This window comes from Lactuca saligna, chromosome 4 (genome assembly GCF_052625555.1).
Source record: "Lactuca saligna cultivar CGN05327 chromosome 4, ASM5262555v1, whole genome shotgun sequence".
In the NCBI taxonomy this organism is placed as follows: domain Eukaryota; kingdom Viridiplantae; phylum Streptophyta; class Magnoliopsida; order Asterales; family Asteraceae; genus Lactuca; species Lactuca saligna.
This window is the reverse complement of record NC_136420.1, coordinates 326,290,562-326,305,810: the sequence shown is the minus strand read 5'-3', so window position 1 is coordinate 326,305,810 and position 15,249 is coordinate 326,290,562. Positions and strand designations below refer to the sequence as shown.

At 32.4% G+C, this 15,249-nt stretch overlaps 2 protein-coding genes across 2 annotated transcripts; both read left to right on the top strand.

The window, feature by feature from the left end:
- Window positions 1–6,241: 6,241 nt before the first annotated feature.
- Window positions 6,242–8,777, top strand: LOC145040928 (uncharacterized). The gene is made up of 4 exons (XM_078988811.1): window positions 6,242–6,644; window positions 6,708–7,010; window positions 7,112–8,302; window positions 8,356–8,777. Exons 1-4 carry the CDS (start codon window positions 6,242–6,244, stop codon window positions 8,775–8,777), a joined length of 2,319 nt encoding a protein of 772 aa, XP_078844937.1.
- A 2,141-nt stretch (window positions 8,778–10,918) lies between these two features.
- LOC145044074 (Tetratricopeptide repeat (TPR)-like superfamily protein) lies at window positions 10,919–14,232 on the top strand. Its single transcript, XM_078992881.1, has 6 exons — window positions 10,919–11,288; window positions 11,613–11,809; window positions 11,909–12,091; window positions 12,184–12,274; window positions 12,358–12,613; window positions 13,668–14,232. Exons 1-6 carry the CDS (start codon window positions 11,014–11,016, stop codon window positions 14,028–14,030), a joined length of 1,365 nt encoding a protein of 454 aa, XP_078849007.1. The 5' UTR covers window positions 10,919–11,013; the 3' UTR covers window positions 14,031–14,232.
- Window positions 14,233–15,249: the final 1,017 nt, after the last annotated feature.

The following is a 15,249-nucleotide window of genomic DNA, read 5'->3' as shown; positions in this document are numbered from 1 at the left end:
CCCGATATCAGATTATATATAGCAGTATAAACAGAACTATTATAAAAGTAGTCACTGTGGTCGATATTTTAGTATAAGAAATATAGGTTTTCTTAACAGGACTTTTCATTAGATATAAAGGAACCATTACAAATAACTCCATGAGTAACAAGTGATTACATTAGGGTTATTTATGACAATTATCTAACAACCAATGGGATGTGTGCTATCCGCCTTACTTTCTGTTCCCCGTTGGGTTGTGAGCTTAGGGAAGATGCGTACAATCGATTGTTTGTTTACTCTGAGTTATAAATAACTTGTAACCACTTAGTACCCATAGAAAGGCTTGTAGTGTTATTCAAGTAGGAAATATATGATTTTCTATAGGAACATGCAAACTTTACAAAATAGAACTTACAGTACATCACTGTTACATATACATTTTCAACCACACTTTATAGCTTACTCACATCACTAAAATCTTATGAACTCACCAGCTTAATTGTTGATCAACTCTTTCAAATAGCTTGTATTCTCAGGAGACTATTAGATAGGTGCTCGTGTTGGGGGTTCAGAATATGGAGCATTATAGCTTCAAGTCTTGTTTTGTTATTTGTGTATGATTTCTATGTTTTGTGAACACACACATTGTAAACACTTTCTTTGTAAATGAAATGGTTGTTTATTACTTGCTTACCATATACATATCTTGTGATACTAAACATGACATCCTCCACCCCTGAACGTTTTCGCCGTTCCGGTTTTTGGGTGTGACACTCACTCACCAGCTCAAGCATACACAGCTGAACTGCAGTAGCTGAAACAACCTTTGCCCTAAACCGAGCTACAACTACCCCCAAGACATAGTCTACAGTCCCAAAAGTGCAGTAGATCACACAATCAATCCTTACCTTTCAATACAAGAGATCCAAGGTGAATCAGATCTTAACTTCTAAATGGTCTTTCCTTAAGGCCCAACATCACATATTCAAAAAGGCCCAATTATGGCTCATTTATGGCCTAATTTTCCAAATTGGTCCTGAGTCTCTCACATGGGCCTTATCCTAAGGCCCATCTAATTATTTTGGTCCATTAACTTGTTTTTGGATAGCCCATCAATAGTCCAATCGCCAAAGCACAATAGGAAGGCCCGTCTCAAGGCCCAAGTGAAATTAGGGTTCCTTCGTGAAATGACGATTAAGGTTAAGTGTTTCTTACTTGACCCATTAAGTCCAACATCGCCTTAGGTTAATTTGCCAATGATTATTAATTTAATATATTAAGTTTAGTGAATAATTCAAGTGTGATCCTGATCAAATTCCCAAAATTAGGGTTTCACATAAAATGACAATTAGGGTTAAGTGTTTCTCACTTAACCCATTAGCGACTTAATCCATTAAGTCCATCACTCTTCTAAATAAATCACATGGAGTGATTGAGCTTAATACCAAATTCCATTCCAATGGCCCAAATGTGGGTCCCGATAAGTCCAAGCCCATAAATCCAGTATTAGGGTTTCTAAACCCTTAATAGGGTTTTCAGCCCATTCTTAGCCCAATAGGCCCAAAACCAAGTCCTTAACCCCATTAGGGTTTCGTAGTCGGGCACCACCCACTACCACCTCGGGTAGTGGTGGTCAACGGCGGCCACCACCTCATGGTGGTGGTTAGGGTTTCTAGTCCAATTTGTCTATGCATCCAAAAATCAACTACACTCAAGCAAAAGCACATCACCAACCAACACGAAGGTTGGTGGCGACAGGAGGCGACAACCATCACCTCACGGAATATGGGCTTACCAACGGTTTTCCTATCGCTCACGACCCTCACAACAATAATACTCCACTCAAGCGTCGGTCTTGGCGGCCATATCGGCCGAACACAGTGTTTCCAGCAGCGGGGCTACGACGACGACGATCCTCCGCGAAGCAGCAACGGTTGAAGATGTTCCAAGGGTTGTGGCGACTGGTGAAGAGACGATCTAAGGTTAGGTTTGATCAATGCAATAGGAGGGAAGGAATACATCGGGTTAAAGTCTCGCTCCCATCAAACACATGCATAATTGACGAGTTTGGTCCCTCCCCTTGAGGAATTTTCAACCAAGGTCAAAAATTTCCCATTTAAACCCTGCCCCTGAAAACCTTTACTAATTCAGTCCGCAATTTTACAAAACAGCCCCTTGCTTGACAAATTCTTTTCAACTAAGGTCCATAGTTTACTCTTTAACCCTCAACATTCTAAATTATTTTCAATTTAAGTCCAATGATCCAACTTCAGCCATATTAACATTTCTAGTCCCTCCTCCACTCATTCTTTTCGACTTAAGTTCCAATAATTACCACGGAGCCCCTGTCTTCATAAATATTTACAACCTGAATCCGGATTTTACACTTTTAACCCCCAACTTTAAAAATATGCAAGTTAACTCCTCAAAATCACACATTCCTATATAGTTATTGATTTTAGGGCTACTATTCGCTCATTAATTTTATTTATTTATTTATATAACAAACGAGGTGTTAAAAAAGAGTATCCAATCATATGCACATACATAAACTGTTTGACATAAGTCCTCGATGAAATTTACAATCTAATGAGCTACCTTTTGTTATGGTCAAATCCACATATCACCCCAAATATTAATGTATTTACATTTTCTTGTTACTCGGATGGTGATTTCTTTAAAGAATAAATTGATTTACTTCAATATATGATTACACTTGATTATTCCCATATGAGTATTGTTTATCAACTATAATTAACGCATGTACAAGTTTACATGATATAACCCAAGGGATGAAAATTTATGGATACTTGATCAAACATGGGTACAGTTCTGGTCCCTTTTCGTGTAATTCACTTGTTGATATGTACTTAAAAGTTGGAGACGTTGATGAATCTAACATAATTTTTTAGTTGGGTGTTTAGCACTTTTAGAGGTTTTAAGCTTCTAAGCAACAATATAACAAGTGTCGTTTGATGTTACCATTTGTCACTCCCAGTGACAATGTAGCTTACTAGTTAACACTATAATATAAGTTTCTAATATGTCCCACCCTCAATGAAACTATAACACGAATACCATCTTAAATTTTATAAACCTTCATAATCAAAGAGGTTTTCTTATTACACCTTGTTAACTTCTTAGACCAGTAATGATTTAGATGTCTTCATATAGAATTTTAATATAGTCTCTCGGTATATATACCATAATTGCAGCCTCAACACATCTTTCATCATTCAACTTTGGTGCCAACTCGACGTCCCATTATTTCAGAATACGTGTTTTTTATACTTTCCACCATTGTTGTTTGAAGGTTAATATTGTTATGATTCAATACATCTACCATATTTTCTACAATTCCCAATATATAATCCTTCATCTTATGATTTATATGATGCTTTAACTCAACGATGAAATCTCTTACTCCTTCCACACCTTCTTCTAACCTTTCCACCCATTGAGCAACATTCTCAGGAGCCATCTGGCACATGACGGCACAATCACTGTGTTCCACTTAGTGTTATTCCGACTAAGTCATGCTCACTATGCTTCTTTTGAGATGTATCATTGACTTGGAAATCAAGAGACTAAAGCTTTAGAGTTACTTTAAATGAAGTATAAATTTTATTATACGAACTTGATAGATTACATGGTAACTTCCGAAGGTTTCTACAAATGAGACCTACTTTCTATTTATAGGCACTTTCCAACCCCTCAAATGGAAGTTTTCTGGTCCTGTATTTTGCCAACTATTCTAGATTTTTTTTAACAATATCTACATGATCTTTACAAGTCTCCATATTACGATAAACTATTCTGCGATGTTATAGACATCTTTAGGATGTTTAACATTATCCAAACTTTTATTGCATGATCTAGCGTGTTATAACTTGTTCTAAAGTCTTTCAAGTTGTTCCAGTTTTGTTTATTGTCCTCTTGGTTATTTCGGGCCATTTTATCTTGTTCCATGAACATCTATAATATTTTAGCATCTCGTACAATGTTCTTGATCTCTCTAAAGACTCCTCAAGTATTCTTTATCATTCGAACGTTCTTTACACGATTTAAGAAACTTATGGAAACTTGGTACGTAACATATCTCTCTGATACCACTTTGCTAAGATCTCCCTCACCACGTTAGAACAACATACACAAATTGATTGGAACAAGAATAAAGCAAATTGAGAAAAATGAACTAAAAGGGAAATGTATTCAAAATTGCATGAAAAATAGAAAGATAGTATGTGGACAATTTGAGAAGCTAGGGTCTTCCACTAAGAGAAAATTCTACAATAACAATTTATGTGTTTTACTCACTGCTTCTTAATGTCATAACAAAAGTAAAAATCTACCTGTTTACCCTTGATCTTTTATGATTGAATACTAAAGAATAATTTCCATTTCTACCCATTCTCCAGTATGTGGGTTTGATTGGTGGTTAAGCATATTAACAACATACTTACATTTTTTTTACTGATAATAGAAATATGTAAAAAACGAGGTATATTGCTCATAATGTAAGTATGTTTCTATTATTGTAAAAAGTTGAAATATATTGTTATTATGGTAAACACAACTAAGAGATATAATAGATTACCTCTTTCACTTTTCTCCTTTATGAAATGCTTTTGTCACTTGAAATTTCGATCCTTAGTTACCTAAAAAGAAAATAAAAAACATCAAGCACAAAACATATATCAAATTTTAGTCAAGCATTTCAGCAAGCAATTGTTATGCAAAATTTATATATATATATATATATATATATATATATATATATATATATATATATATATATATATATATATATATATATATATATAAGCACTTGTCTTATACAATAGGGAGGGGGGGGGAGTGAACGTTGGGAAGAAGGTGTATGTGGAATGAGGTTAATGGGCACAAAGGGATTTTTTTTGTCAAATGACCCGATAAATGTTATTTTTAACATGATCAGGTAATAGCTTGTTGATTGAGTTAGAGGGGAAAACTTGGTAAAACAAACAGTCTGCTGATCAAGTCAAAGTTCACCTATTGTTGATCTAGTAATAGACAAAACAATCAACTCGTAACTTTGATAAGTAATTTGCAAAAATAGTCCTTAATTTATACATTATCGTTTTTATTTAGCTTATAAACTAATAATTTTATACATCAAGTCCGAACCAAAATTATCCATCATATTTGGTATTATTCCTTATACATATTTGTTAATAAGTTCAAGTAAACTGCGTTTGTACCACTTGTATATATTAAGTTTTACAAAAGTTTTAAATTGACCACTAAAGTTTGTATTTCAACATTCATTTATCAAATTAAAGAGTGTATGTTAATCTCACTATTATCAAAGGTTAATTTATATATTAAGTAAATATTTTGAAATGTATGTCTGAAATAGGGCCGGTTTAGAGCAGGTGCCATATGGGCAATGGAATAGGGCCCAAAATTTTAAGGGGCCCAATTTTTTTTTTATATAGTAGATCAGTGAATTCGTTAGGCCCAAGCAATCCAACACCATTAGAATTCCAGAATCGGAAATCAGGCGTGAAACTTAAAGAGAATTGGCGCAGCAGCAAGCCAGCAAGCGATCGATCATTGTTATTTATTCAATTCATCATCGATTAATCTGTCTCGTTAAGTCGTTTTCCTTAAAAAAAATCATTGCAGCAATTGTGGTCTGTGGAATCACCGAATCAGGGCAGGGAAAGTGGGAAACGAAAGGGGCAGTCAGTTGTGCATCACAACATCAACAATCGCCCATCAGGTTAGCTTCTTAGCGAGTAGCGACATCGACATAGGCTCACAGCGTGCAATAAGCCAATAATCAACAATCATCCTCCATTGAATATTGATACATCAGTTTCTAATTCTAGGTTGTTAGCGTCAAACACGATTAGAGACTTAGAGTGTTAGACAATCAGTTGAAAACTTGAATGTATTATACTATTATCAGTTTTTCAAATTCTTGTGTAATTGTTTATTCGTTTAGATAAACTATTTAATTTTCAGATTCTTGAAAGTGATTCATGAATTTTTAATTGTTTATTTGTTTATCACTATGACATATTATCATATTGAAATTGATTGAATGATTCACAATGTTAAATGAAATCAATTTTTTAAATATATTATTAGAATCAGAAATTAAATTATGAGATTACATTTATTGTATAATTGTTTACTGTATAAATGAAATCAATGAATTGTTTATTGTATAATTACTTATCAAATTATGTTTATTGTTTGTAAAATTGTAGACATGAAGTATAAACAACCATCCGGTAGTCAAAAACGTAAAAAAAGAAAACTAGATGAAGAAAAGAGAAAGGCTGACGTCGGTGCTCTAGATAAGTTTATCCATAGACAACCTATTGAAGAACATGTTGAACATATTGAAGAGCACATTGAAGAGCATGTTGAAGAGCATGTTGAAGAGCAAGAGCATATAGAAGTAGAAGAGGCAGAAGAGCAAGAGCCCGTTAAAGAGCTTGTTGATATATATGATCCAAGAAGGTGGGAAAAACTTAATTCTGAGGAGATTAAACTTTTGGTCCAGAAAGGCCCTAAAAGAGATAATAGTATTATGTATGGTCCCTACGATAAATTTGGTAGACGGTTTTCTGCAGCTTTATATACAAGAACTTTACCAAATTTGGAGAAGTGTGATAGAGAATGACTAGTATATTCAAAATAGCTTGACAAAGTATTTTGTTTCTGTTGTAAAGTGTTTAGAAAAGGGATTTCAAAAGGTAAATTGGATGGTGATGGTTATACAAATTGGCACCATGTCACCACTAGGGTTAAAGAACACGAAATTTCATTGGATCATCTTACAAATAGGAATAAGTGGTTTGATATGCGTAAAAGACTGAACCTAAATGAAACAATTGATAAAGTTCAATACGAGCAATTCAAGAAAGAAAGAGATTACTGGGAACAAGTCCTTTTGAGAATCATTGCAGTAGTGAAATTTCTTGCTAAACATAATTTAGCATTTCGTGGATCCAATGAAAAGTTGTATAAAAAAGGTAACTATAAATTGTAATTTTTTTGTTCTAATTCCAACAAATACCTTTTTGTTAATTATTATGACTGATTTCACTTCTTATTTGTTAATTTTATTTAATAGGTAACGGAATTTTTTTGGGTGTCATTGAAATGTTGGAAGAGTTTGACCCGATTATCAAAGAGCATGTGCAGCGGATCACAAGTGATGGGTTTCATGTGCATTATCTTGGCCACCTAATCCAAAACGAACTAATATCTTTGCTAGCTCAAGAAATTAAAAAAGAACTTATCAAGAAGATAAAGGAAGCAAAGTACTACTCAATCATACTTGATTGTACTCCCGATTCAAGTCACCAGGAACAGATGACTATAATAGTGAGGTATTTTACGTTATCATATAACTCTGTTACTGTCGAGGAGTCCTTTTTAGGTTTTTTGAATGTTGATGATACCTCTGGAAAAGGACTATTTGATATTACACTTGAGGAGTTACAGTCTCTTGGTCTTGAAATTGATGATATGCGTGGTCAAGGCTATGATAATGGAGCAAACATGAAAGGAAAACACCAAGGGGTGCAAAAGAGATTTTTAGATATAAATCCTAGAGCATTTTACACTCCTTGTGGTTGCCATTCTCTTAATCTTACATTATGTGATATGGCTAACAAGTGTGTTAAAGGAAAGAACTTTTTTGGATTCATCCAACGCATTTATACTATCTTTGCAAATTCTACTAAGAGGTGGGAAATTTTGAAAGATAATGTTAAAGCTTGGAGTCTTAAGTCATTGTGTCAAAATCGTTGGGAAAGCCGAGTTGAGAGTGTAAAGGCTATTAAACTTCAACTTGTGGATGTACGGGAAGCTTTACTTCAAGTTGGAGAAAAAGATAATGATGCTACAATTACAAGTGAAGCAACTTCACTAGTTGGTGACTTTGAATTTTTGGTATCAACTGTTATTTGGTATGAAGTACTAAACCATGTGAATATTGTGAGTAAGAAGTTACAATCAAAGGATATGCATCTTGATAATGCTATTACAGAAATAAACAAATTGATTGGGTACTTCAAGAATTATAGAGAAACTGGTTTTTCAAAAGCGATTGTTGAAGCTAAGGAGATTGCTATTGAAATGGGTATTGATCCAATATTTCCACAAAAGCGTTTGATTGAAAGGAAAAGAAGGTTTGATGAGAGTTCAACTAGCGAAGAAGTTCATTTACACCTGAAGAGAACTTTAGAGTCAATTATTTCTTATTCATTGTTGATCAAGCTATTTCTTCTCTTGAGACAAGATTTGAACAATTCAAAGAGTATGACAGAGTATTTGTTTTTTTATTTCCGCATAATTTGAGGGGAATTGAAGATAAAGATCTAAAGTCGTATTGTCATCGTCTTGAAAAAGCACTCAAGTTTGAAGAAAGATCGGATGTTGATGCCGATGAACTTTATACGGAGTTGAAATTATTTGAGACATTGGAAACCAATGAGTTTAGCAACCCTGTAGATGTTTTGAAGTTTTTGAAAGAACTTGATTATTTCCCAAATGCAAGCATTGCATATAGAATATTGTTAACTATTCCAGTAACGGTTGCATCTGCAGAAAGGAGTTTTTCAAAATTGAAGTTTGTGAAATCTTACTTACGCTCCACAATGACACAAGAAAGACTTAGCGGTTTGGCAATGATATCTATCGAGAATGAAATCTTAGAGAGTATAGACTATGAAGAGTTGATCAACCAATTTGCAATCAAGAATGCTAGGAGAGCTTCAAGAATCGTCGGTTAGCTGTTAGGATATGTAATTACTCATCAAAATACTATGATTTTGCTTTGTTTATTGCCATAAAGTTTATCGTCATTTTAATAAAAATATTAGTTTATGTAAGTTAATTTGTTACACGTTAAGGCCTAAGGGCCTTTTTTATCCATCTCGTCCTGGGCATTTGAATCCTCAGAACCGGCCCTGGTCTGAAATGTATGATGCTAATATGAAATGTACTTATTGTTGGCATATCATATTCATAAATTTCTCTATGTTACATCTCATGTGACTTTTTGTGAGTTCGGACATAAGTTTTATGGAATGCATGTGTTTCGGACAAATTTGTTTTGTTTTGTTTTTTTTTTTTCAGATCGAGAAAAATAATTAATCTTTGTTAATTAACTTGTTCACTAAAATTAGTTTTATCAATATCCCAATAATAAAAATACAACATAAAGGACAACAATGATATATATATATATATATATATATATATATATATATATATATATATATATATATATATATGAGAAAAGTGAATATGTGGCTGTCATGTATGTAATATTAGGTATAGAATCATCAAAATTGATTTCATTTTGATTAAAAAAACACAATTTTTTCATTGTTATCTTGTTCCTATTACTTTTGAGCTCATATTATTTATGATTTAATAATTTATCCTCAACATCTATGTATTTCGAATGTGTTGTTTTTATTAGATCTCTAGAAGACTTCATAACTTTCTTTGACACCTACCATATGTACACTTGCATGGTTTTTTTGATGTGTTATGAGAAGAAGTTTATTGAGTTTTTTTATGAACAATTTCAAGCTTTCACTATAGTTTTCTATATTAAATTTGAATATGAAGGCTTATAGGTAGTTGATAATATATTATTATACATGCTTTGTGGTGCAAAATTAAATATTTAAAACTCCATAAAAATATATACAAATCCTATCATATAGTCTAATAGAGGATACAAGAAAGATGACAGAGAGATTTGATTGCATTTAGTTAAAACTATTTAGTTTTGTATGGTTCTAATATTAGGTACATAACAGCCACATATTTCTTAAGCCATATATATATATATATATATATATATATATATATATATATATATATATATATATATATATATATATATATATATATATATATATATGGTTAACCGATATAGTTAACGATTATTAAAATCAAAGACTAAAACCATAACAAAACATTATCAAAAGAAATACATTTGTGACTTGATTTATTTATTTATTTATTTAGAATTCCACCAAAGAAAAAAAATTGCAAATCGCATAGCCATTTTTATAGTTTACTCGACTTCAAATCACATAAAATAATTCCACGACAAAATACCTCATTAAACTATTATTTTATCGTACCGTACATCAACTATGTTCGAAAGTGTAATTAAGGCAAATTAATAACAAAAGTGTAATTTTTTTTTGTGAAACGACAAACTATTATACTCATAATCTAATCATAAACACCATCTATGTCTCATAGTGAGACTTGAATCCATGACCTTTCATTTGAAAGAGTCACTTCTTACCGCTAACCATAAACTACAAGGATCAAAAGAAGTTTAGAATTGAAAACTATTAGGGCTAAAAGTATAATTCATTCGTTTTCTAATTTGAAAATGCATTAATCAAAAGTATAAAATACTAAATTAAAAACTCAAGGGATCAAAAATATTACCAATCACTATAAGGAACACAGTATAATTCAGTAGTTCCCTAAACTAAAAAGTCGGATACCAAAAATGTGATTTGCAAAATTTTACTTATAAACATACCAAAAGTGTAGTTAAGGCATTCTTGCATATTTAAAAGAATATATAATGTATATCACAATGAGTTGAAGTTGCTTAAATGCTTTTGGACTAAAACCATATTTAATTTTAAACAACAGGAGCAAGTTACATATATTTAAAAATGCAAGGACCAACTATAAAACGAAAGATATAATGTATATAACAATACATAGAAATTGCTTTAACACTTTTGGACTAAAATCACATAAATTTTTAAACAATAAGAGTTAGTTACATATATTTCAAAATACAGGGACCAAATAGGAAAAGTATACATTATCAAATAGCTGTTGCAGTCCGACCCGCTTCTTTTTGGCAGAATATATATATATTCACTTTGCACAGGGTGAAAACTTGAAAGAAATCAAAGCAAAGCGCCATTCACTTCTCTAATTCGAAGAAGGGTTTTCATTTCCATTTTCCCTCCATCAATGGCGGACGAAGCTCCGACTTCACAAGATCTTGCACCGAACGGCAATCAAGCGCCTGCATCTGTTGATGCCACCATCGACTCGACAGGTCAGGGTGGCACAGCCTCTTCGTGCAACAACAATAACGTAGTCGAGACATCGGGGCTGACGTCCGATGGAGAAAGGGAGAAGTCACTCGAGTACGCTGAAGAGTTGATGGACAGAGGATCCAAGGCTAACAAAGAAGAAGACTACGCCGAAGCTACTGATTGCTTCAGTCGTGCCCTAGAAATCAGGTTAGGGTTTCTAACTCTACATACCGTTTTAATTCAATTAATCATGTAGAAGTCTCTTTTCCTTTTGATTTATGCGGATAATCTCGGGTTCGACTCTGTTGAAAGCAAACAAACCATGTTTTGAAGTGTAATTTTGTTTCCCGGAGAAGCATACAGTTTTAATTAACAAATTTGTTGTAATTTGTTGATTCAGAGAATGTGCGATGTATTTTGAATTTTCTATGTTAACTACTGTTGTGAATGTAATGTTATCTCCAAATGATATGAGACATGTTCTTTCGAATATTGAAGATGATGATATTTCTTTCACTTTTGCTGTATCAGAGCTGCGCATTATGGCGAGCTTGCACCTGAATGTGTGAGATCATATTACAAATACGGATGTGCACTTCTATACAAGGCTCAAGAGGAATCCGATCCATTAGTCTCTGGTACTGTTTCCAAGAAAGAATCCACTGAAAAAGGATCCACTAAATCAGCTGAAAGTGGGGAAACTTCTGTTTCAAGCAAAACTAAAGAAGGTACTTCACATCTTCATAATTCACATCAATGATATTAGAAAATGTTTTCCATAGTACAAACGTGGATGACGATGAGATTTATGCTCTTGTTTTTTGAAGTGGAAGATCAAGATGAAGATGATGAAGGAAGTGAGGGTGAGGATGAAGAAGAAGACGAATCTGACCTTGATTTAGCTTGGAAAATGCTCGATGTCGCAAGGGCAATTTCGGAAAAACAACCAGGTGACACAATGGAGAAAGTAGACATTCTTTCAGCTTTAGCAGAGGTAGCCTTGGAAAGAGGTATATGCATATATATCACATTTTGCTAATTGCTAATTGCTATCATGACTACTTACCTCCAACTTTCTAAAATTCCGATTTTGCCCTTACAGAGGATGTTGAAACTTCCCTGAGTGATTATCTGAAAGCTTTATCAATGCTGGAACGCCTAGCTGAACCAGACAGTCGTCACATAGCCGAACTGTATAGATCAATACTTTTTTGAATTCCCACTTTACCCTTTACTTGTGTTAATGATCTTTTTTCTTAAAAACATAAAATTTCAGGAACTTTCGGATATGTTTATGTTTAGAAATCGGGTCAAAGGGTCAAGAAGCAATTCCATATTGTCAAAAGGCGATTTCAGTTTGCAAATCTCGTTTGAAGAGGCTTAAAAGTGAAGTGGAAAGTTTATCTGGGAATTGTGAATTGAGTGTTCTTGGTAGACAATCTTCTAATGCTTCACAAACTAATGATCCACTTTCTGAAAAAGAAAAAGAGATTGAGATTCTCACTGGTCTTTCTACTGAGCTTGAAAAAAAGGTAAATGTAAACCCACAATTTTTTTGGGGTTAATTTCATAAAAGACCTTATATTTTGTGTTTTTTTTCCGGATTAAACCTCAAATTTATTTTTTGCGTGAGAAAATTTTTATTTTTTAATTTTTCCTGATTTTGCCCTTTTAGTCATTTTTTGCCAAAAAGATTATAAAATGTGAGGGTTTTTTCTTTTTTGAGAAAAACTATAAAAGTTGAGGGTTTATTTGTAAACATTTAGAAGGTTGAAGGTTTTTTTTTTGGAAAAAAAATCAAAGTTGAGGGGGTTTTCAGAAAAATTAAAAAAATAAAAGGTCTTTTTCAAGCAAAAAAAATAAATTTGAGGTTAAATCCCGAAAAAACACAAAATATAAGATCTTTTTTGAAATTAACCCTTTTTTTTTATAGTTTTTGGTTGTTATTAATTTATTTGTAAGGTAGTGTTTGTTATATAGTAATTGAAGAGGGAATAGAATTGTGTTTGCAGTTTTTCCATATTAAACCTCAATTTTTTTTTGCCTGAAAAAGACCTTGTATTTTTTTCATTTTTTCCAATCCGGCCCTTATATTCATTTTTTTTCTAAAAAAAGGTTAATCTCAAAAAAGACCTTATATTGTGTGTTTTGTCCGGGTTAAACCTCAAATTTATTTTTTGCCTAAAAAAACCTTGTATTTTTCATTTTTCCCGATTTAGCCCTTTGTCATTTTTGTCAAAAAAATTGTTAAATGTGAGGGTTTTTTCGAGAAAAGCTATAAAAGTTGAGGGTTTATTTGTAACCATTTAGAAGGTTGAAGGTTTTTTTTCGGAAAAAAAAAATCAAAGTTGAGGGGTTTTTTGAAAAAAAAAATAAGGTCTTTTTCAGGCAAAAAAATAAATTTGAGGGTTAATCGAGAAAAACACAAAATATAAGGTCTTTTTTGAAATTAACCCTATAAAATAACAAGTTGTTTGCTTTATGTATCAATTTAATTATTTTATTCATCTTTATAAAATAACAAATTCCATTTCTTGGGATTGTTTTCTTGAATAATAATTAATTATATTTGTGAAAATGTATCAGCTTGAAGATTTGGAGCAAATTGTTTCAAACCCATCATCCATACTATCCGACATACTTGGAATGATGGCCGCCAAGGCGGCAAGAGGCGGAGGAGAGGGTTCTAGTGGCGGCAGCGGCAGCGGCGGTGGATTGAGCTCTTCACGGATTGGAGCAGGTGACAGTTTTGGGTTCGAGTCAACTACCGTTTCAACAACTCAAACCACCACCACCACCACAACCACCACCAATACCGGTGGTGGAGTTACACATCTTGGGGTGGTGGGGAGGGGGGTGAAGCGGGTGTCCATGAGCACAACTGGAACTGAATCTTCTCCAGCAAAAAAAGTTGCATCTGATCCAACGGCTGATAATGATGCGGCTTGAAGTCTCTCTTTATGGGCCGGGTCGGGTTGGATTGTTTGAATTGTTATTGGGTCGTTTGATTAGATTGTAAGGAATGGAAGACATATTGGGTATGATTGTCAACAAGCTTTTGAGAGAGGTTTTAGGTTTTACGGAAAATCTTTGTCCATGTATGGATTTAAAGCTTTTATATTTTAAACAAAAAAAAACTGTTAGATCGAAATGTTATTTCAAGTCATTTACGAGAGCTTTTAACTTTTTTTTTTTTTTTTTTTAAATGTTTTTTTAACATATTTTAAAAGTTTATTATTGTTTTTTTGTCAAATATTTTTATAGAAATAAAAGCTAAAGTGTTTTAACAAACATATCTATAGCAATATTAAAAAAATCACATTTCGCACAATCACCACAACTTTTGAAGTGGATATTTTATGGGAAATCGGTTCCTTTTATTTTAAGGGAATTTTTTAGACATTTTATCGTTTTAATAGCATCTTCAACCTAATATGACACTGAAACTTTGTGCTGCGGCATTGGTTTTCCTTTTTTTTTTTTTTTGGACTGTTTATGAAATTTCTTATTAAATATGACTATATTTGTATTTTTTTTATTTAAATATATGACTATAATTAAACCATAAAGATAACATAATACAATTGGGTGATTGTAGTTGTAGGCGTGTAGCTACATGCTGGTTATAAGGAACAGACAAGACAACTTTGTTAACATGACATTTTTGTTTTTGTGACAATTAAATATTCCCTAGATCATCTGCAATACAAGTTGTGTACATAGTTATTTGAAATATTAAAATAATAATAATAAATTAATGAATTGAGATCTTTAAAAAGATTTAAACTTATATAAATCAACAATATTTTTATCACATATATTAGTGAATGGCATTAAATATGAGAGAATGAGAGGTAGATATGTACCCATGGTACCATGCATACAAAATTAAATGCTTTCATGGTCTCAAAGTTTTAACTTTTAATATGTGTTGGAATTTAATGATGGTATTAAATTTGATATGCACTATGCACTCATTGAAATTATTATTTCTGTTAAAATATTATAAAAACGGTTAGATTGTATATAAAGAGGCGAATACACATCTTTTAGGCTTATTTTTTGTTTTGATATATATATATATATATATATATATATATATATATATATATATATATATATATATATATATATATATATATATATATATATATATATCAACTTTTAT

What these genes read in the sequence shown, in the direction of transcription:
- LOC145040928 (XM_078988811.1), top strand. Translation starts at nt 6,242, where the DNA reads ATGAAGTATAAACAACCATCCGGTAGTCAAAAACGTAAAAAAAGAAAA. An exon ending in TGAAAAGTTGTATAAAAAAG is followed by an intron (nt 7,011 to 7,111) that starts GTAACTATAAAT and finishes TTTATTTAATAG; the next exon opens with GTAACGGAATTTTTTTGGGT. An exon ending in AGATTTGAACAATTCAAAGA is followed by an intron (nt 8,303 to 8,355) that starts GTATGACAGAGT and finishes GGGGAATTGAAG; the next exon opens with ATAAAGATCTAAAGTCGTAT.
- LOC145044074 (XM_078992881.1), top strand. Translation starts at nt 11,014, where the DNA reads ATGGCGGACGAAGCTCCGACTTCACAAGATCTTGCACCGAACGGCAAT. An exon ending in TTCAAGCAAAACTAAAGAAG is followed by an intron (nt 11,810 to 11,908) that starts GTACTTCACATC and finishes TGTTTTTTGAAG; the next exon opens with TGGAAGATCAAGATGAAGAT. An exon ending in AGTCGTCACATAGCCGAACT is followed by an intron (nt 12,275 to 12,357) that starts GTATAGATCAAT and finishes ATAAAATTTCAG; the next exon opens with GAACTTTCGGATATGTTTAT.